The sequence below is a fragment of the Taudactylus pleione genome, unplaced genomic scaffold (genome assembly GCF_031769625.1).
Source record: "Taudactylus pleione unplaced genomic scaffold, aTauple2 ptg000019l, whole genome shotgun sequence".
NCBI classification, from domain to species: Eukaryota; Metazoa; Chordata; class Amphibia; order Anura; family Myobatrachidae; genus Taudactylus; species Taudactylus pleione.
Genome location: NW_028284421.1, coordinates 4925046 through 4947212, shown reverse-complemented (window position 1 = coordinate 4947212; position 22167 = coordinate 4925046). Strand labels below are relative to the sequence as shown.

General features: G+C 38.6%; 1 protein-coding gene across 12 annotated transcripts in view; it reads right to left on the bottom strand.

Annotated features, from left to right (window-relative positions):
• Nucleotides 1–4535: 4535 nt before the first annotated feature.
• The window catches only part of TCF12 (transcription factor 12), a 292270-nt gene continuing 274638 nt past the window's right edge, over nucleotides 4536–22167 (bottom strand). For 9 of the 12 annotated variants that reach the window (XM_088445082.1, XM_088445091.1, XM_088445109.1 and 6 more), the window contains 5 exons: nucleotides 13815–13917; nucleotides 12490–12658; nucleotides 11285–11517; nucleotides 10283–10436; nucleotides 4536–6674 (listed from right to left, as the gene is read on the bottom strand). In XM_088445082.1, coding sequence (XP_088301208.1) covers nucleotides 10294–10436; nucleotides 11285–11517; nucleotides 12490–12658; nucleotides 13815–13917 — 648 coding nt within the window. In that variant the 3' untranslated portion in view covers nucleotides 4536–6674; nucleotides 10283–10293. The remainder of the gene's footprint in view (nucleotides 6675–10282; nucleotides 10437–11284; nucleotides 11518–12489; nucleotides 12659–13814; nucleotides 13918–22167) is intronic. The other 3 variants (XM_088445100.1, XM_088445153.1, XM_088445177.1) reach the window with 1 other exon arrangement.

The following is a 22167-nucleotide window of genomic DNA, read 5'->3' as shown; positions in this document are numbered from 1 at the left end:
TTGGAAACAAAGTATTTATTTCAATCATTCCATAAGCTCCCGCAATTGACTTGAGAGTTGAACTGGAATGACCTCAGGCTGGGAGCAATTAGCACAAAACGCAGTATCCTGATCAGCAGGCAAAGACTTGTCACAGGCTACAGAGGCTTTCATTTGCTTCTTACAGGACATTTGTTTCCCAGTTTGTTTTCCCAGTTTTAAAGGCAACACTGTCAACCAAAACCACCATAAAAATATGTAACATTCCCTAAGCTACAGCATATAAAAAAAATGCAGCACTTTTTATAAGGGCTTACCTTGCAAGTTGTGGGGAAGGCTCAGGGTCCATAATCACTTTACTCAGGTGCAGGGAGATGGGAAGATGAAGCCAGATCACAGCTCCATTCCCTGTGTGCGCACACCATCATTATGACCCCTAAACCAGCATCAGAATGGTCACATCCAGCATCACACAGATCCTTCTTTTGCACTGGAAAGAGCAAGCAGAGGCTCCCGGGAAGACACCTCACACCACCACAGAGACGCGAGTTGCTGGGTTGAAAAACATATGCAAGCCAGTCTTGGCAGAAAACAAACATACCAAATACTAGTACAGAGACAAGAGAGAACAGGAGTAGCTTTGCTATAGTGAGGAAGTGGGCAATCTGATCATCTACCCTGCATTCTTAAGGAAAGAGTGACTAACCCATACTATGGCCGCAATGGAGAATAGAAGAAGAAAAGGATATAAGTATTGTACAAATGTACCATGGTATGAAAAAGTAACGATGGTCATGTGGGTTAGTATCAAATGAGATAATCTCTGTTTTGTAGACATCTTATTTGCTAACTGCAAATCTGACCCTATACTCAAATCAACAGCGGGCTTGGTACAAGATCATCTTAATGCAGATGTGCAACAGGAAACCGCAACCAATACACAAAAATTAGTCTTTTTGTAAAAGGTATAAAATATAAATAGAATATAAAAAGTGTACTGTAAACTATATAACAAATATGCCATATTTATGCTCTAATTTGGACTCTATTGATCACTCCATTCACTCAATAATATTGACTTTGGCTACCTACTGTATGTGTACAACATTATCAGCTTATTAGTGTTAACAGCTTTTGTTCTGCAGCAAATACTCTGAAATATTCGCCTTTTTCCACATTTTACCAACATATTTTACACATTTCGGCGACGTAACTTGGCCAAGTGTTCCTAGTCCTACCTTAATAGTATCTCAAAGTATGAGTGGGGTGGTACAGTCAATTCCATGTACATTTTAAAAAAGGTTTGGTGAAGCAAAAATGTTTTTTGTTGCCAAAATGTCACAGCCGACATAAAATTTGAGGCTCACGCAATAGTTGCTTGTTTTTTACGACGCAAAGCTTTTGCCACTACTCTATTATCGTACTTAGAAATGCCACATTAGTACAGTCGGAAAATAAAAAGGGAAATCCCAGAGATTAATAGTGTCCACCAACCCAGATGCAGTCAAGATCACTAATGGCAGATCTCATTGTGTCAGGGATTAAAATAACTAAGACTAGATACACATTTGAGGTGTTGCCACAAAGTGGAGAATTAACCTATTCAGAGAATTGCAGCAATGACTCTACGGGTTAGATTTAGCAAACAGTGGCTTTTCATAAATGAATGCTTCTTAAACACTGCATGAAGACCTCTTATTGTATTTGCAATTTTTTTTAAATCAAGTGTTTGGCAGTACATTTTGTTCTAATAAAATAAAACTGAACTAATTTGTATGCAGCTATGTATGCTCTTTCAATATTGTTTACCTATATACATAAAAAAGTAAAATATTTGGTTAAATACAAGGAGCATAGTGAAAAAGAAATAACTGTTGCAGTAGCCAGGTAAAAATGCATTTGCCGTTTCAAGACAACGGATAAATTAAAATCACCTCTACAGAAGGAGGACAGTTCTTACACTGTACAGCCTGGCTCAGCAGTACGGTAATACCGATCTGACAAAGCAATCTAGATGTGACAGGCTCTGACAGATAACAGTTTGTCAATGCTTCATTGCCAATATATTGCAGGGACAGCGATTACTGACTTCATTTACAATTGCAGAGACCGCCAACACACATTCAATAGGACACAAAGGGGGTTATATAAAGCAAACACGTTCAAGAAAGTTGCAATGAATGCTTGATTAGATTATTTAATCATTCAAATGCAAAGGGAAAATATTTACCTATTTAATTGAAATGTTAATATAGGTCTTATCTTTTTTACCCCTCAACATACTAGAATTTGCAACTTGAATAAATCAAACAATCTGCACTGTAACTGGTGTACAATATATACACCAAAGTGCCAAAAGTCATGGAATAAGACACCTAGTATCCTGTAGGACTCCCTCAAACCTCGGCGAAGTGCAGCAACTCGACGTAGCATTGATTCCACAAGTGAACATAGACTGCTATAGAGATGTTGACCCATGCCAACTGGATAGCTTCCCACAGCTCCCTAATGTTTGTAGGTGCAGGATCTTGGGTGCTTCCCATAAATTCTCAATTGGGTTCACGTCGGGTGAATGTGGTGGCCACACCTTTTGTCGGAACTCTCCAGAATGCTCCTCGAACCAATACTGAACAACTTGGGACCAATGACATGGTGCATTAGCCTGCTGGAATCTTCCATCGTTGAGGGGGTATATGAAGTCCTTGAAAGGCTGCAAATAGTCATCAAGCAATGCAACACATCAGTTACCTGTGAATGACATGTTCAGGCGTAATAGCAGAGCCAACCCATGCCACGTGAACACACCGCACATTATGGAACCACCACAAGCCTACATGGTGCCTTGTTGCCATCTGGGGTCCATAGCCCCATGGGGTCTGCGCCACACACAAACCCTATCATCAGCCTGATACAACCGCCACATGTTGCCAGTCCCCCAAAGTCCAATTAGCGATGTCATGAGCCCAGATGAGGCGCTGTGTCCGGTGTCATAGTGTTAACAGGGGCACTCTCTGTGTGTTCTGCTCCCATATCCCATGGAAGCTAAAGAACACTGCACTGACCTGCTGAATATGCATCTGGTACCTCCTGTATTGAATGTGGATTACATATGAGCCAGTGTCACTTGTCTGTTACCACAGACAATTGCGCTTTCCATGGTGGGTGGTAATGCCTTCCATGAGGTATTACCAGTACATATGTGACACCGTAGATGGCGGAATGTTGAAAGTCCGCACAACTTTGGAAATGGAATGTCCCATCTGACAGGCACCCACTATTTTGCCCCATTCGAACTCCGATAAGTCACGTCGCCTTGCCATGAGCAGCCTAGCCGGTGTTCATACTGACTCATGAGCTGTGAGATTACCACTGATACAGGTCTGAGCATTTCTGTCCCAGTATGGTGATGCCACCTACCATTACCTTTACATACTGCTATCCCTGACTTTTGGCACTTCAGTGCATAATCTAATGCATGGCACATAATTGGCCAGAATCTTTATGTACAGTATGTTGTTCTAAAGAGGATTTCCATTCGCTATACAGCACAGCATGGTGAAAGGGTCATCAAACATTTCCCCAGTAACCATGTATATAATGACTGATTGTAATGAAATTGATAAATGACACACAAAAGTTAAGCCCCAACCACTATGTAGTGAATGGTAAGTTTCTTGGACATAAGTGTGTACAAACCATTAAATGTATATAGGACTAAGAAAGACATGTTTACATCTGAACATTAGTGGCTCAGCAATTGCCCAATAATATGAAGTAGTGTTGTATTGAATAATATTGCAATTTTTATGGGGAGAGGAGCATGGTATAGATCAGTGGTCTCCAACCCATAGCTCTTAATTTTCGTAGCTCATCTAGCTGTAGTACTGAGTCGACTAGGAAGAAGTGACCTCTGATGTGCGCTCCCCCGTGGCTTTGATGCTATGGGTGGAGCCACAGGGAAGCACGTCAGGCGATTGCCGCAGTCTCTATGGCAATTACCTGATGTTCTTCCCTGTGGTTCCATCCATGGCGGAGCTAGTGACTGGCGTCCAGCCCTGCCAGAAAATCACACAGCAGCCCTGCCTATATCTTTTGCTCCTCTACTGCACTTACCTCAAACGAGCCAGAAATTAGGAGTGAAATGTGCATGTTCTTAAACTTTATGTACAAATTATAATATCACTATAATAATGAAATGCATTGTTGTTTTCTATGAAACATTTTTTTTCATTTTCATTAAAGGACCTTCAATTGTTCGATTATTAGCCAGATTTTTTTTCTACAATTTTAGTAGCTCTTCAGGAGGTATAATTTTTCTCAAGTAGCTCACACCTCAATTAAGGTTGGCGACCATTGGTATAGACTGTATGACTAGTGGAAGATTTGTGGGTAGGGAAAAGTGTTTATCCAGTTTACTACAGCAAAATCGCACAAACCCTACACTTATTAATCAAGGTCACAGAGCTGATAGTTGAATATTGATAAATAGGACAGATTAAAACTTTTTAAATCACAACCTTCTCTCTTACATAGAATAAAAATGCTGAATCGCAGTGTTTAAAAAAAGATGGCACATTTATTGCTACATAAATGTTATATACATATTGTGTTTCTGTTACACGGACAGAAAAATGTTTTGAACTTCTTGCTGCTGGTTGAAAGTTTTATCAACAATACGTTGAGTTTGACACAGGGTACAAATCTGCAATAGACCAACAATGAAAACTGTAGAACAAGATGATCAGCAATTCATCTTGGACAAGTAGCTCTTACAATACTCCATAGGTACTACACGGTATGCTAGGACCCTACTATGTTCTTAAAATGCTATTGTAAATTTCTGATATTAATGAACAGGTTATGGTAAATAACCCTACATTTTTACTACCTAATATAGTAAAATAAAGTAAGAAACTTTTTACTGAAAACCTTTTCGATTTCAAAAATCTAGAAAGCGTAATATTTAGATTTCAAGAAATTTTCTTACAAGATTATTGTATAAAAGACTAACTACAGTGAAAAATAAGCCAAATGTTTTTGTATTTTTTTTTCTATTTTATGAAGGAAAGCTTCAGGGCATACTGCAAAGCCTAATATAGCCAAAAAGATGAAAAAAAAACAAACAAAACAAAAACAAAATAAGCATTGAAGAAAAAGGAAAAAGGCCAGGCAGTGGCACGTGATCACTCTCACATGTCAGAAGCATCAATGTCTGTTGATAAATACTGAAATAAAGAACAAGGCCACAGATCTAGTCCCATGACTGTATGCGAATATAAGCAATAGGTAACTTGACAATTAATCAGGTTGTCAGGGACCATTAAAAATGTCAGATTCTCCCATTAAAAATAAAATAAAAATTGTTCTGTGCAGAATACTAAATTTGGGAACATTTTGTTCATACCAGTACCCAACCCATGTATATATTTCCATGCTCATTATAGTGGAAGACTGCTTATGTGGAAGTTCATGGGGATTTATATATTTTAGGGATAAATAAAGTAGACTGAGAGTTCTGCTAGAACAAGACTATTGTCTTTTAAATTGATTACATTCTTTTCGTTACCTAGTATAAACATCCATACACCTTTTACTCGTAGAAACATTTTTTGAGAAATGTTGACCATTGCTCCTAAATTTATTGTATTCAGATTTGTTCACATAACTGGCCATGGCAAATCATTTACCATCATTTCTGCCTGAAAAACTCCTTTGCACTTCAGGTTTGTGCTTATTACTGCTAATGCCTGCCTGTCCTACAGGTAGCAGATACTGTAATGGGATAGAAACTGTTCTAACATAGCACATTTGTGCCCAATTTAGAGTTTGCTATGCTAAGAAGCCTACAGATTTTTTCTCCTTTATCAGCAAAACAATTTTCCTTTTAGGAAAAAGATGGGGTAACCCCTCTGCGTATAAAGCAGCTAGGTCATAGCACTGCTCCAGTCTTCAGTCCTCTCTACAATGATGAATGACTCGCAGCACGGAGTGCAGTATGGGAGGTTACCTATGACCATAACTGTTCAGTTTACCAGAGACCAAAAATAACATTAGAAAATAAAATACAAAAAAATAACAAACAAAGCTATGCCAAAGAATATTTTCCAATAGCTGGAAATCTATGTATATGGCAAAAGGAGTAGAAATGACATAAAAAGCCATTTCCATCCTTCTTTAAGACACTAATAGGTATGCTGGGAATGCTATAGGGTCACAGGTTGCCACTGTTTGTATTCTCTGTATGAGAACAGTTCTAACAAATGCTGACATCAACTGAAATCTTTACCACTTTCAGCCCAACTTTTCCCTTTTTTTGTTATATGTAGACCTTTACAACAGTTCCATAACAATAAATAAAATTTGTAGATACAATGCATTTGTCAATTCAGTTTAGGCACAAGGCAGCTTCCACGATGTGTGGAGATAGTAGGACAGTCTGATTGTGCAGGAACGACACACTGAAACAGTTACATATGTTCAGAAATGGGCTGAAATTCTAGCAGATTTCAACTTCTGTGCAGATGTTCCACATTCGCTTTCATCATTAGATTGTGTCTTGGGCATCTTGATTCAAGTCCCCCCCTTCTTCATGTTCTCGTTTTGCTGTCAGATTTGTGTCGTTGATATGTTCGTTGTCTGTGTCCTTGTGATGAAAAGGTCACGTTCTATAGATACTTATCCATAGCGTGGGAGTCCTAAAATGGACAGTTAGTATATTTAGTACAAACAAAAAAAGAATACAAATAAAACATGCATTACACAACTTTTATTCCGGATCCATGATAGTTCTGCATTCTGGTGTGACCTACCCCAAAGCCGGATTAAGAATTTTGGGGGATCTGGGGCACTCAAGTCTAGGGGGCCCTTAAGAGCAACATTTTGGATGCAGAGATTGGTTACTTGGGAGAGTTGGTGGGGTATGCATACATAAAATCAGTCATGCACGTATACACATACATACAGTCACACATATACAAACAGACAATATTGTATCCTCCCTCCCTCTCACCTTACAGGCTGAATACTCATCACATCATCACTCTGGTTACATTCACTGTTCCTCGCTGCACAGTCGTGTAACCCTGCCCCCCTGAGCGGACTCCACCTCCTTTTCATATCTTCAGCTTGCAGTTCTGCACTGCAGCTGATATCAATGGCAGGGGAATCCGGGGGATGTGTCTCCCCCCCCATTCCCTTTAATACAGCTATGCCCCAACTACCCTTACATGAACACACAAATCACAATCTGGGCAGCACATTTAATAATTATCATCACACTGAAGACAGCTACCACACTTAGGAGCATATTCAATCAGGGCCGGTCTAGACCTGCAGGGGGCTGCGATAGGGGGTGGGGGGGAAGGGGTTTGGACTGGGGACACTGCCCTCCATGTTTTGGATTGCAGCTATGGAACTGATTAGTGGCAGCTTTTTTTCTACTCTGAAGAACCAGGTGCCAGCACCTAAACTGCGAAGCTAGCGCTCTCTCTTCTCCTCTAGCCTCTCTGTCTATTCTGCTACTCACTTCTATACCTGACTGAGACTTCATCACGTTACCACAAGTGCCCGCCCCTTTATCTCCTGTAGTCGGTCTCTGTACTCCTTTCCTGTCACAGAACATTGCAGTTGCAATACACTCACTCTGAAGCTCTGCATGGACCATGCAGGTCCGCCCTCTGGACAGGTAAATGCCAGTAGAGGTGTGAAAATGTTTTAACGTTATCTAGAGGGGTGGTATATTTATGCATTGGGGAGGGGTGTATTTGTTTTTTTTTCTGGTATGATTGTTTTTATAATACAGTCTGTCGTGGGGTGGTGTATATTAATTGTGTGTGTGTGTGGGGGTGTATTCATATTATCTATTGCATATGGGTCACTGACTGTCTTATTATATATCAGACACTGCAACGCCCTCTGCCTTATATGGTGGTCATTGCAATGTTATCTGCATTAAATGAGGTCCCTGCGACACTCCGTGCATTATATGGCGGGCACTGCAACGATCTCTGTATAATATGGTGGGCACTGCAACATTTGCTGCCATACCCCCACAATTGGCTGGGCATACCTCTTCAAGCTTTGTACCGCTTCCCTTCATTGGGCCCCTACTATTGCATTCCTCCTGAGGGCCCTTCATGTCCCAGCCCAATACTGAATGCAATGCAGCAAGCAAAGATTGGAAAAAGCTGAAATCACCTATAATGTACCAATTGCGTCAACTGGTCCTTATGGGAGATCTATTAACGAAATAGTTATAGTGATTTGTAAAATGTATTTGAATAATGTATTCAGAGGTGTCCTCACACACTATTGCTGCAGTCGCGCCAACCAGCTCTTCTTGGCGCACCAGATCCCGTGCCGAGCATTATTTTTGCCAGAAAATGTGTCTTTGTCGCAATCGGATGGGACAAACCACCTCATGAGACTGCACTGTTTTTTCCACACCAAGTTTAGTTGTGCATCGTATACAGTTTCAAACGCAGTTGCACACAGATATACAAGGGTCATACATGAAATGAACCCTGCGCCTCGCGCCATAAAGCGTATTGAGGCCAGGTATATGAGGACATAGCTGTAGATACTATAACATAATGACTGGACCGCTATTTGCATGTGTCACTATTTATATTGGCGTGGTCGTATGCGAAACGATCGCATCCAGCTGGGCTTTAACTGACACGGTTGCATACCATGCATCCCCGCTGTGTCCCATGGCTTATAAAGAGGAGATCCATTCTGTGATGCGCGGAATGAATTTTCTCTGATTCCTCAGCCCCCCCGGCAGCTAGTCTGACGGCTAATTACTTGGGCCCAAGGTTGTTGGGCGGGCCCAGGTCAGTCGTCGCCCTACCCTCCCTCTTACCTGTCAGCAGCCCCTCTCCCCAGCCCAGCACATTCTACTGTGTGCTGGGTTGTAGTGAGGCTAATGAGGGGAACAGTCTCCATCTACCTGTGCAGAAGTGGGAGCGATCACAATGATTACGCCAACCCCCCTGGATTTGCCCCTGGCTGAGGGGCTCACTGCGCCACCCCTCTCCAGCGGCCATGCCCCTGAAAATAATTACTGGTGCTGGCTCTCTTAGGGCCTGGGGAGGGGGGTTTGCAAATGGGGGTGGAAGATCATTTTACAAAGGGAGCCTATGGACACGGGGTGGTTCGGGACACCCTCTAAGCATATGTTTTTTTAAATAAAATATTTTAAATCATTATAGGTTATTAACGTTAAAAAAAACAAAAAACACATTTGTTTTTGCCAAAAATTGTTAAATGGTTAAGGCTACCTCATACATTACCAGTCAAATGTTTTAAAACCCCATATTTTGCTAATTTTTATAGAAATTTAAGCAATTCAAGTCCAATGAATAACCGAAGATGGCACAAAGGTGAACTGCTGGAGGTTAAAAAAAAAAAAAAGTTTAAGTTAGCAAAAACAGAAAAATTATGTAAATTTCAGTTATAAAAAAAGAGGCCTTTTGCAGGGAAAAAGTAATGGTGTTAAGAACTTATTGCGTATATCTCTGAATCAGGCCCTTAGATCCCATTGAGTTGGTCTGGGATGAACTGGACAGAAGGGTGAAAGTAAGGCAACCTACACATTTGTAGGAAGATGTACAACAGTGTTGAGGAGAACTTCCAAACAATATTTGATTTCCATAGTATAGTAGAATGAATGATACCGGGATGTGTTCTGTGGTTAATTTTTGATTACTGTTATTAAACAAAATTCTATCATTCTTGTTGATCTCCAATTATTGATTTGTTTTTTGCTTTCATTTCAGAGTACAATAACACATTAAACTATTGGGGTGCTTTAAGCCTTTTGACTAGTAGGGGTATATTTACTAAAGTGAGAGTTTTTAGAAGTGGAGATGTTACCCATAGCAACCAATCAGATTCTAGCTATTATCTTCTAGAAGGTGCTATTTAACTGTTAAGTAGAATCTGGTTGGTTGCTATGGGCAACATATCCATTTCTAAAAACTTTCACTTTAGTAAATATTCCCCGTAGTGTAGAAATTATCTCTTTATTTTCAGTAGGATTTTTTCTCCACATTGGAATAAATACATATTTCATATGTATTATAGCAAGGACAATATATATTACGTTATAACTGACCAATATTTACTTTTACATTACCACCCTGGGAACATAACCTATAGATACACATTCACCAGAAATTAATACTAAATACAAACCACAAAATGGGCAGAAGCATTTTAAACAAATTTGGTTTTTATATTTGATATAAAACATTCCCAAAAAATTCTGATGAGCAGAACTGAGCAGTCACCTTGTGCTTACCTGGCTGATGTTTACATATGACCCATAGGGTTGGTAGCATCAGTAAGCCCAGGATGAGCTCCTGGATGTGTGCTTTGTGGTTCTGCCGATACGGCAGACACTTTTTCTTCTTCTCTCCTCTTAAGGCAGGCTGCTTTGGGGTTGAGGTTCCTCTCTGTAAAAGATAATAAAATTATCTGGAGGAGCTTGTAACGGCAAACCATGCTATTATATGTTAGCTGGGCCCTACAGATACTGTATGTATAGTAACTTGTTTGCTAAAAACAGCAATTCTAGATTTTATTGGAATTTGCAGATAGTAAAATGCGTAATGTCTAATCTTAATAATGCAAATAAAGAAGTAAGATGCTGCAGACTTAGTGTGAATTATTGAAGATGAGCATACAAGCAAAAAAATTACTTTTGTAACATTAACCAGACAGTCCTCTATTCATAGCAAGTTTGCATTGCACAATAAGGCAATTAGGAAAACAGATATCTAACACTACACTTCTAGAATACAAAAATGTAATATAGAAAAATAAGCCACCCCAGAGCGTCGAGGGTCCTGTATAAAATCACCAAGAAGTGGGGGCAGTAAATATCACAGCTGGAATAACAACGAATGCTTGAGCACTATGTGCCATTTAGTTACCAGCCGCTTAACTATGTTAAAATGTCACTAACGTTCCAAAGTGAAGAGCCGATACTACAAAATAATAGATGGACTTTCAAGTCAGTGTGATTTGGTGTTAAAGTTTGACTAGGCTAGATCACTCTCCTGCAAAACAGTTTGTTCTTAAATCACCCCACAATATAAACAAACAATCTATAAAAAGTCAGCTAATTTGTTATGATACAGCCACTACTACCATGCTGGGTTAAGCAATCATCATATAAACATACTGGTTAAGAGTTGTGTAGAAATAACAATACTGAAGCAAGCAGATGATAGAAGAGCGTAATGGGCATATTATAATTCTTGTAGCGCCACAGTATCTTTAAGCAAGACGGCCTACTAACCTCTGACTTGTTGCTCTAGATTAAGGATAACTGCTACAGCCTGATGAAGAATTAGCAGTTTCGTCTGCGGTTTTTCACTCTTTAAGTGTAGTTGAACCATGCGCCCGAGTTCTTTAAATGCTTCATTGATGTCTCTTACGCGCAATCGCTCCCTTGCATTGTTTGCCATCCTTCTTTCTTTTTCTCTTTCCAGCTTTTGTTCTGGATTTAAATCTTCTTCTTCATTAATACTGCTAGAGATCATAAAAAGTAATAAAAGAAAATAAAAAATATATTAGTTGTTTGTATGTTTTGGTGACCAATGCGAAGGTTTAGTAGATGGCCTGTATTGTCTGATTATAATGTTAGAGCACAACATTTTCATGAACAGCACTTAAAAAACACGACATTAATTAGAAATCGATGACTACTGTTTCACTATGTGTACCATTCAGCTGAGTACATAATAATAACATTCACAAAGCAACATTACACCAGTCCAGATGGTGGCTTCAGAGAATGCCAATTTAAATTTTTAATAGAATTTACAATGTATTAATTATGTTTCCTTGTAGTCAGGCAGTCTTCTTAATAACCCTACTGGGAGCCCCAGCAGCTTGTGGAAGCTTTCCTCTTCACAACCTAAGCACATCTATAGTCATTTGCAAGTGCACATGGGGATTGTTGGATTCTTCATCTTCCATGGCACAAAATATCCTCCTCTGCCTAGAAAGCGTCAGCTTGCTTTTAAAAAGACAGTCCAGCCTAAATTATCTTAATTAAAATAATTATCTTAATTAAAACTTGACACCCTGTGATAGTTGTTGTACTCTAACACAGCATTCTTAGAAGGGAGGGTCAGTATATGCTGAACGCACTTAGAAATCTGGACCCAGAGATCTTCCCCCTTCTGTAACCAGCAGCCAATCCCACAGTATGTTAGAAACTCAGGAGGACTTTGTCATTAAAAGCATGGAAAGGCATGGATGGACTGACTGTCCCTCATTTGTGAGGGTCTGCACCTCAAAGTGTTAAAGTCATATAAAAATGAAATAGAAAAATGCATAGGTTTTATTTGAAAATAAGTTACTCCATTTATTTTAAAGGATTTGTGGTTTTCTATGACATGAAACATCTGTACCCCATCTTCAAGAACTATGTTGAAGGAAACTAGACTTATAAACTCGTATTGCATATTGATAAAATAATGATTTGCTGTAAAGCACCTTGTTCTCCCTCTAGAAGTTTTCAAATCACTTTGAGATGTTTCATCATCCGATTTCATATCATCTGAGGAGACCTGTTCATGTAGGTTCTCGTCCTTGTCTTTGTGCTCCGATTTTATTTCGATAAGCGCTGCAATTGCAGACTGGTTTGTCAGTGCGCTAGACAATGCTGTACCAAAAAGGAAATAAATAAAAATAATAAAAATACAGAACTGCTAACTTTAGGAGTGCCAAATAATCAACCTATAAAAAGGTGGCAACCCCTCGCCTCTTGTTTTAAATAATAACAACATGTCAAGACCTTTATCACTTTACAAGAATAATACATCACCATCTCAGAATAGGAACCGGTTAGATGGCAGAGTTCCTGGATTTCTCAATATAGGGATATTTATCCCCCTTTTTTTTTTAGTATGGACTCACCTGTGCACTATGAATGACAGCCGCTAAGTGATTAAAGCCAATCAATCAATGAGAAATCCCATTGCCGACAGCCAATTAAAAGTATATTCCCACGGTAGATCTTTGTGATTGGCTAGTGACAAAGGGAAACCCTGGGGACTACCTGTTTTTGATCATCACATATACAGCTGCTGTTCACAGTGCAAATTCTCTGATCTGAGCAGAGGTAACTGTTCATCATTTACAGTTCTCTGCTATTTAGCTATGTGTGCCCTGTTGCAAGTGCCTGACAGCTACCTGCACTCAGACCACAGATGCTAGAGATTTAAAATTAAGGGGATTTTTGAATTATTATCAGCAGCATCCGCTATTCATTGTTAACTGAGGTTCTTGCCACAACCTCCAATATTAATAATATTTCAATAGAAAACCATAGAGTAAGACATAGCATTGCAAGCTAAATTTATCAATGACTTGATGTTCAACGTTTATACAAAAATGTGTAGGAAAAAAATCATACTGTGCAATGGTTCTAGATTCGCCCAGCCTTATGACAATTTGATATGTGCTACATTCACTATATACAGACAAAATGCAATCAGAAAGTAAAATATTAAATCCAAAAGTTAGGGAAATGTACAGTATTGGGTTTTGTTTATTTTAGGTTAAACGTTTTTATGCTGCCCATATATAGAAGAATGCAGTAAATATAGTGGAACAGTTACCAAACAACTAGATTACAGAGAGGCCAATGACCACATGCACCAATGGGCTTCATAAGCCAACCTGATTTTCTGTTCCAAGTGATATTGACTTTGCCATGTCTGACCAATTTGTTCACTGTGGCCAGATTTATCTATCTTACCATGGACATGCTCCATGTATTTTACCTTAACAAGCATTACAATATTGTATACATTTACCTCTGTAGTGGTCTTGGGCTTTGTGATTTATTTCTGTGCTTGATGCAGAGACTGTACTGGACAGAGCTGAATGTTCACTGTTTAGACTGACAGACTCTTCTCTCTGATTACCCAAATAAACCAGAGAAGAAAAACAACATTATAGTCATGCAGTGGTAACCATGTGATAAGAAAACAAGTATATGTTACTCCAGGCCTGCAAAATGAGTGAACAAGAAACTATAATGACAAAGTTTCATTGCGTTGATGTAAAGAAAGCAGCCAGCTGTGCTTTTCAGCACTCATACAGAAGTCAGTATTTAACATTCAGATGCTTCATTCAAGTTGTTCATCATTAAGTGCATAACAAAATCAATATGTATTCACATCTCCACAGCAAATGCGTTTTATGTTCCTGCAGCCACTTAATGACAATTTGGTACCCTCAGTCTGCCTTTTTGATTCATTTGTCTTATTTGAGAACAAAATATAAATATTTTTCCTATTCTGTGTTATTCATGACAAACTTGCACAAAAATACTACTGCCCATTTTATGAAGCGTTAAGAAAATATGTATGTTTTGTAGTGATTTTCTTGAACTGTAATGCTAGTGTAGTTACAAATTTCCACAATGAAAGATTGACATGGAAACAAAATGAAACATGGAAACAAAACCCGTCAATATACCCTTACTTACTAATTCTAATGGGATCTAAATGTGTTGCACACACATCATAACTTACACCATGAAGGTGCCTCCCATAGAATAGTAATTACTGGCTTCAAGATTAATTCTGGCTGTTGTGTCCCCAACTAAAACATTCAGTAGATGCAATCTGAGAACTGCAAGGACCATGGCAGTTTAAAGGTGCGTATCCACTAGACGATTAAAGTAATTGATTGATTTGACTTCCCTATTGCACACCCCTTCTTTATCTTTCCCAACTTCGATAAAAGAGAATATCCTGTTACAATCTACGTGTTTGGCTTGGAGATTAATTAGATCCAATCTGATAGTTTCAAAAACACACTCTCTATTTTTACCATTATGGGGCAATCCAAAGTTTATTCCGAATGAAACCTCTTCAATTTTCAAGGTGTGGCATGATGCAGGATTATGCTACGTATATCAATTTTTAAATATTGATAATTCCTCGCCTATATCTTGTTCACAGCTACAGGATAAATTTCCCTTCATTTCAATACCATCATTTCCCTTTTTACAAGCGGTGAGCTATGCTCAAAAAATACTTCAAGGTTCAAAGCTAGATCAGCTCTGCTCTCTAGACAGAATTTTACTTTTTAAAACCTAGAGATCCTCTTTCTACCTCAAATAACTATGCATATGCTCGCCCTACCCTTAATATAGAAACCAGTTCCACAGGTTTATTGAAATGGAAGATAGACTTGATTTTTCCATGAAGGATATGCTAGAGGTATACATGAAGCTAAATAAATGTCTTCATCCTCTTACACCGAAATGCATTAAAACATTTTACACAGAACCTACTTTACCCCAAAATTAAAATATATCATAGGAGATGCGGTAGATTCTAACTGTTACAAATGTGGGACCCCTGATGCAGATATTATACATTGTTTTTGGCATTGTCCTCAAGTTCAAACATTCTGGAAGGCTCTCCAAGATTATGTCACTAACTTTGTGAAGTTAAGATTTGAAATCTCTAAAGAGTGGGTTTTTTGGGGTGTATATCCAAATGGGGGCGATGATGGTCTAAAAAGGGGCAACCGCATACTACTCATCAAATTGGCAGCAGCTGCCAAAAAGGTTGTTTTAACACAGTGGATTTCAACTGCTCCCATTCCTATACATATATTCCATACCAAATTTCCTTTTTTATTTTTTATGTATTGAACAGAAGCTTCGTTACAAAAAGATAAACATACAAAACTCTTTTTTTTTTTTAAATATGGCTTCCCTATGTCCATATAGTTCCGGATGTAAGAAGCATTAAGGAAATGCTTTGGTTTAACGGAATGGTACAACCTGGAAATTTTAAGCTCTGGCATACCTTTCTGACTAATGCGGTTGATCCTATGACCAACATTTTTTGTGTGGGAATTATATGTTTCTGTTTATATTTTGTCAATCTATATTCTGTATATCACTTATGTGGATTACTGGTCATTTTGTGACAATCATTTGTATCTGACTTTGTATTTTGATTTGGATTTATTTGTCAATCTGTCAATACAATTTGTTTAAAAAATAAATGAGTGATTGAACGATTGCGACATCGTTAACGTTTAATCGCTCATTAATCGTTCATAAATCGTTCATAAATCGTGCATTAAAATGTCGAAAACGACCAGCGATGCGTGCTCCCGTTGGTCGATTTTCTACATCAATCATAACCTGAACATGCAGGCCAACCTGCCGATAACCACAGGTTGTGCATTCTCGGGGATGAGGGAGGGTGCCTGCACTGAACAACATATCGTTCAGTGTAGGCACATTATTCACTGCACAGAATGGAGAAGGATTGCAATGTTGTAATAGTACAGTCATTCCACTCTCGTGTAGTGGATACGCACCTTAAGACTTTATTGACCATTCAAAAGTTACGGTTTCATCGGAATAGGTTTAGACAGTCTAGATACAACTTCCAAAAAGAAACTGGAAAAAGCAGTGTTTGGTGTCTTTTGATATAAACAGTTTTGCACTGAATAACAATTTGCCAATGAAACATTTCAGGTGATGTGCTCTTTGGGCTAGAGCTACATTACTGATGGTCTGTATCTGTTTGTCAATCCCTAGAAATAAGTTAAGCATCATGGAGTGTCGAGGTATGACAATAAAGGATTCCACTTTGTTAGATTATGCACATGCTGTGTTTAGCGCAGAAGGTAATACAGAAAACCATACTGGAAGTGTTGCAGGTGCTGGAGTCATTAATCCCAGTGTCTGTATGCATCTACTGTTCCAAGTGATAAGCGGATACTACGGGGGTCAGACTGAAGCGACAAGAAAGAAAACCACAAATGTGTTTGTTCCGGAGAAATTATTTTAAGGCCACAAGTTTGAATATACAGATACCAGGATCAATGATCCGAATGACAGCAGTGTGACTATGCAAACACCAGGATCGATGATCCCAGGGACTGCAGTGAGACTGTACAGATACCGGGATCAATGATCTGAATGACAGCAGTGTGACTATGCAAACACCAGGATCGATGATCCCAGGGACTGCAGTGAGACTGTACAGATACCGGGATCAATGATCTGAATGACAGCAGTGTGACTATGCAAACACCAGGATCGATGATCCCAGGGACTGCAGTGAGACTATGCAGATACCGGGATCAATGATCTGAATGACAGCAGTGTGACTATGCAAACACCAGGATCGATGATCCCAGGGACTGAAGTGAGACTATGCAGATACCGGGATCAATCGTCCCATTGCCCACAGTACTTTCAGTGCTGTTTTCTCATGTCATGCACCACCGTAAATGCAGCATGCGCAAAATGTAACAAATATACTTATTTAAATTAGTTCTACAGTCTCATCCTCAGCTGACTGGAAACTCAAATGATGGGGTCTCTTAAAGTCATACAGCGAACAACGTAAAATAAATAACAGAATTGCTTTGCCCTAATGACCCATTATTTTATAAATTTGAACATGTCATATATAAACCAGGCAATGGATATATAACTGAGGGGAAAAAAGAAAAGATATGAGTAAATAAGGTCAAGTTCACACACTAAGCACTGGACACATTTATTAAAAATTATTTTAAAATTGATAGTGTAAGGCATTGGCTTTTATTTACGCAGTTAATAATCCCATTACATTACTCACTCAGGAGCATGCAATTCAAGCCTAATCAAATTAGCAAAACTTAATTTCTGCCCATCTGTAACCGGATTCTATTGGCAAATGTTTCTTGCAGGTTTCCTGAAGAATGTAAATTTCACAGCCAGCGTTGTCCTTTTTAACTTGTACTAAGCCTCTGCTTTCTTCTGCTCTTTCAACGCCTCTAGTGTCAATCTCACTTGTAAAGCACTGCAGATCCTCGCAATCAATACCCAAAAGGGTTAAAGCCATTAAGATGGCACTGTCCACACACAACAGGTGTACAAACAGCTCTTTGTCTCTGCAGAGTGGCCTTCTCAGCTTGGCCTGATAGGTTGGAGTTTTAATTGTACAGCTCATTAGCATACAGCTGACAGTCTGCTATTTGAGTAGAGAGGTCTGTTGCTCAGCCACACTTGTCTACATATGAATGATGACAGACTTTTCTTCCCAATAAAACCAGACTACAACAAACGGCACTACACTGGCCTCTGAACTGCTTTTAGGTACTGCTGCAATTTTCACAGATAACCAACTAGCATCTGTTTTCACAAAATGTACCTTACAGCATTGCCAAATTGTTCTTGTGTGTGAGCTTGTCTAATCAGTTCCTAACACAGGTCAGGGCACAAATGACACAAGTGTTGATTCTCTGGATTCCACTCTTACAATAGAGCTTACGTGAGCACAATGTACATATCTAATTTTCAGAAGCTATCGGACAGAAGGGATCAAGACAGATTTCACAAGCAAAGCACATCGGTATGTGAAAACATTTTACTACTGTTCTTTGCAATATGCATCCAAACCACATTGTGTGCCCAACACAACTCTTCTGTTACTTTCACGAATTCCAGAGAATGGAGAATTTGAATGAAACTGTACATGACTTAAGTGTGGGCTTAGGATAGGGGGTATTTATCAAAGCTCAGATAGAGCTAAAATTGTGAGATATAAAGTACCAGCCAATCAGCTCCTACCTGTCATTTTTCAAACAGTCTCGGTAAAATGCAAGTTACAAATTGATTGGTTGGTTGGTACTTTCTCTCTAATCTTATCCAAGAAGATTATTTTGTGGTGCCCCAAGCATAGTGACACGGTTGCCCAGCCAACAATTTGACCCAGAGAAAAAATTACTATAACTGAGATTTACAAATACTAGAAAATAAGATGCAAGACTGTGAATAATAAAATACCCAATGACTGTCTCAACCCTCTCTGTGGCATTATATACTTGGTAGCGAACACTCATGAAGTTGTTGCTCATTACATAATCATAAATCGTTCTGGCTGACAAGTGAGAAGTGTCTATTAATACAGTACTTAGGTAACATAATTAAGATCCTTCCTTTAGAGTTAACCCATGCTTCAAATAAAAAAATAAAAAAACTATAACGCCTCAGAACTCTCCTCGCGCCTGCCAACCCGTCTCTATGCATTCAGGCATTGTGTTTTCAACCAGCAACACACTGTCATCAGGAGTAAGCTGAGCAGCGCCAGTCATACGCAAGACATGAAGGGGAATGCATCAGATTGCGTGAATGCCAGACCTCAGTTTAATAATCTATTGGGAATTTGGTTTAGTTTGCAAAATCTGTTTTTTTTTTTCGATTAATCTTTTTTTTTTTTGCAAGGAAGCTTTTTTATTTACGTACTGGGACACTGTTAAACACAAACCACTATGGTCTATTGCAAACATGTTGTTTCTGCCTTACTGTACTTTAAATATGGGGTGCTCTTTTAGAGTTCTCCCTAATTTTAGTATTGATTTTAAGACTTAATTAAAAAAGAAAAAAAAAAAAAGAAAAAGAAAAAAGCACCTCTGCCGTATACATACACACGCACACACTACAATAAAAGAAAACATGAATCCAGACAGGGGAAATTTAATTTACTGCATATGTATAATGTAACTTTATAACGGAAAAAAGATAAAATCAAAAAACGAATGTCTGTTTACACTAATTGCATAATAACAGTAAAAAAGTCACTCATTTCCGCGCATCCTCTGCCAAGATCATCTACTCCTGCTAAATTGAATTCATGTTTTATTTAATGTCAGAAGTCTTACATAAAAAGATATTAAGAACAAATTAAGCTGTGATTTAAAACATAAATTCAAAACATCTTTGCCAGGAAGCCCACTTAGAATACAACTATTTGTGCATGATACAGAGATAGATTATATATATATATATATATATATATATATATATATATATATACATACATACATACACACACATACATACAGTCGGGTGCATAACTGCAGACTTTCAGATTTAATTTGAGGGTAATTACATCCAAATCAGGTGAACAGTGTAGGAATTACAACGGTTTCTATATGTGCCTCCCACTTTTTAAGGGGCCAAAAGTAATGGGACTATCAACTTAAAAGCTATTTCATGGACAGGTGTGGGCTATTCCCTCGTTATTTCATTATCAATTTAGCAGGTAAAAGGTCTGGAGTTGATTCTAGGTGTGACATATGCATTTGTAATCAGTTGCTGTCGACTCTTAATATGAGATCCAAAGAGCTGTCACTATCGGTGAAGCAAGCCATCATTAGGATGAAAAATCAAAACAAACCCATCAGAGAGATAGCAAAAATATTAGGTGTGGCCAAATCAACTGTTTGGAACATTCTTAAAAAGAAAGAATGCACCGGAGAGCTCAGCAACACCAAAAGACCCGGAAGACCACGGAAAACAACTGTGTTGGATGACAGAAGAATTATTTCCCTGGTGAAGAAAAACCCCTTCACAACAGTTGGCCAAATCAAGAACACTCTCCAGGAGGTAGGTGTATATGTATCAAAGTCAACAATCAAGAGAAGACTTCACAAGAGTGAATATAGAGGGTTCACCATAAGATTTAAACCATTGGTGAGCCTCAAAAACAGTAAGACCAGATTAGAGTTTGCCAAACAACATCTAAAAAAGCCATTACAGTTCTGGAACAACATCCTATGGACAGATGAGACAAAGATCAACTTGTATCATAGTGATGGGAAGAGAAGAGTATGTAGAAGGAAAGGAGCTGCTCATGATCCAAAACATACCACCTCATCAGTGAAGCATGGTGGTGGTAGTAGTGTCATGGCGTGGGCATGTATGGCTGCCAATTGAACTGGTTCCCTTGTATTTATTGATGATGTGACTGCTGACAAAAACAGCAGAATGAATTCTGAAGTGTTTCGGGCAATATTATATGCTCATATTCAGTCAAATGTTTCAGAACTCATTGGACGGCGCTTCACGGTGCAGACGGACAATGACCCGAAGCATACTGCAAAAGCAACCAAAGAGTTTTTTAAGGCTAAAGAGTGGAATGTTATGCAATGTCCAAGTCAATCCCCTGACCTGAATCTGATTAAGCATGCATTTCACTTGATGAAGACAAAACTGAAGAGAAAATGCCCCAAGAACAAGCAGGACCTGAAGACATTTGCAGTAGAGGCCTGGCAGAGCATCACCAGGGATGAAACCCAGCGTCTGGTGATGTCTATGCGTTCCAGACTTCAGACTGTAATTGCCTGCAAAGGATTTGCAACAAAGTATTAAAAAGTGAAAGTTAGATTTAGGATTGATTAGTTTGTCCCATTATTTTGGCCCCTTAAAAAGTGGGAGGCACATATAGAAACCATTGTGATTGATACACAGTTCACCAGATTTGGATGTAATTACCCTCAAATTAAATCGGAAAGTCCGCAGTTAAAGCACATCTTGTATGTCACATTTCAAAGCCATTGTGGTGGTGAATAGAGGCCAAAATATGAAAATTCTGTCAATGTCCCAATATTTATGCACCTGACTGTATATATGTATATATGTATATATATATATATATATATATATATATATATATATATATATATATCCATTGGGACTCGAGACTACTTTGACAATCAATCTGATGATAATATTGTTGTACTTTATAATGGTCAATGTAGATATACAACTAAAGAAATGCTTCCTGAGGAAATACAATTATAAGCATTTCATGGTGACAGGTGGCGGGTCACTAATTTAAAAAGGACAGTGTTTGAACGTTCTTCTTAACAATTCTTAATGTATACTGTATAAAATGCTCAAACCAACAAGAGATCAGCACAAGGATGGGTAACACTGGTTGAAGGTCAGTTACCTTGCAACCACATAAATAACATTTAAATCCCAAGTATGCTTTTACAGAAGAAGAATTAAAGGCTGCATGTAAAAAAGCTAATAGTGAAATGTACTTACAGTCCCACTCACCCCCCCCTCTCAAAATTGTTCCCATGCATTTAAGAAAGATGGAATGAATTATTTTATACTGCTTTGGGATTAATCTAGAAATTGTTTCCTTTCCACTACAGCTGTGCTCTTTCCCTATTCAGTTTTGTGGGGGTAAAAGGGAGAAAAAGTTTACATTTTAGGCCTGCTCAAACTAACATTCACATTCAAGCTGCATACTGCCAGCATCTGCTATTGAAGTCTAGTTCCAATTTACAATAAACAGCTTTTCCAGACCAGAACGCTTGAAATTCAGTCCCTCTTGACTGCTTTTC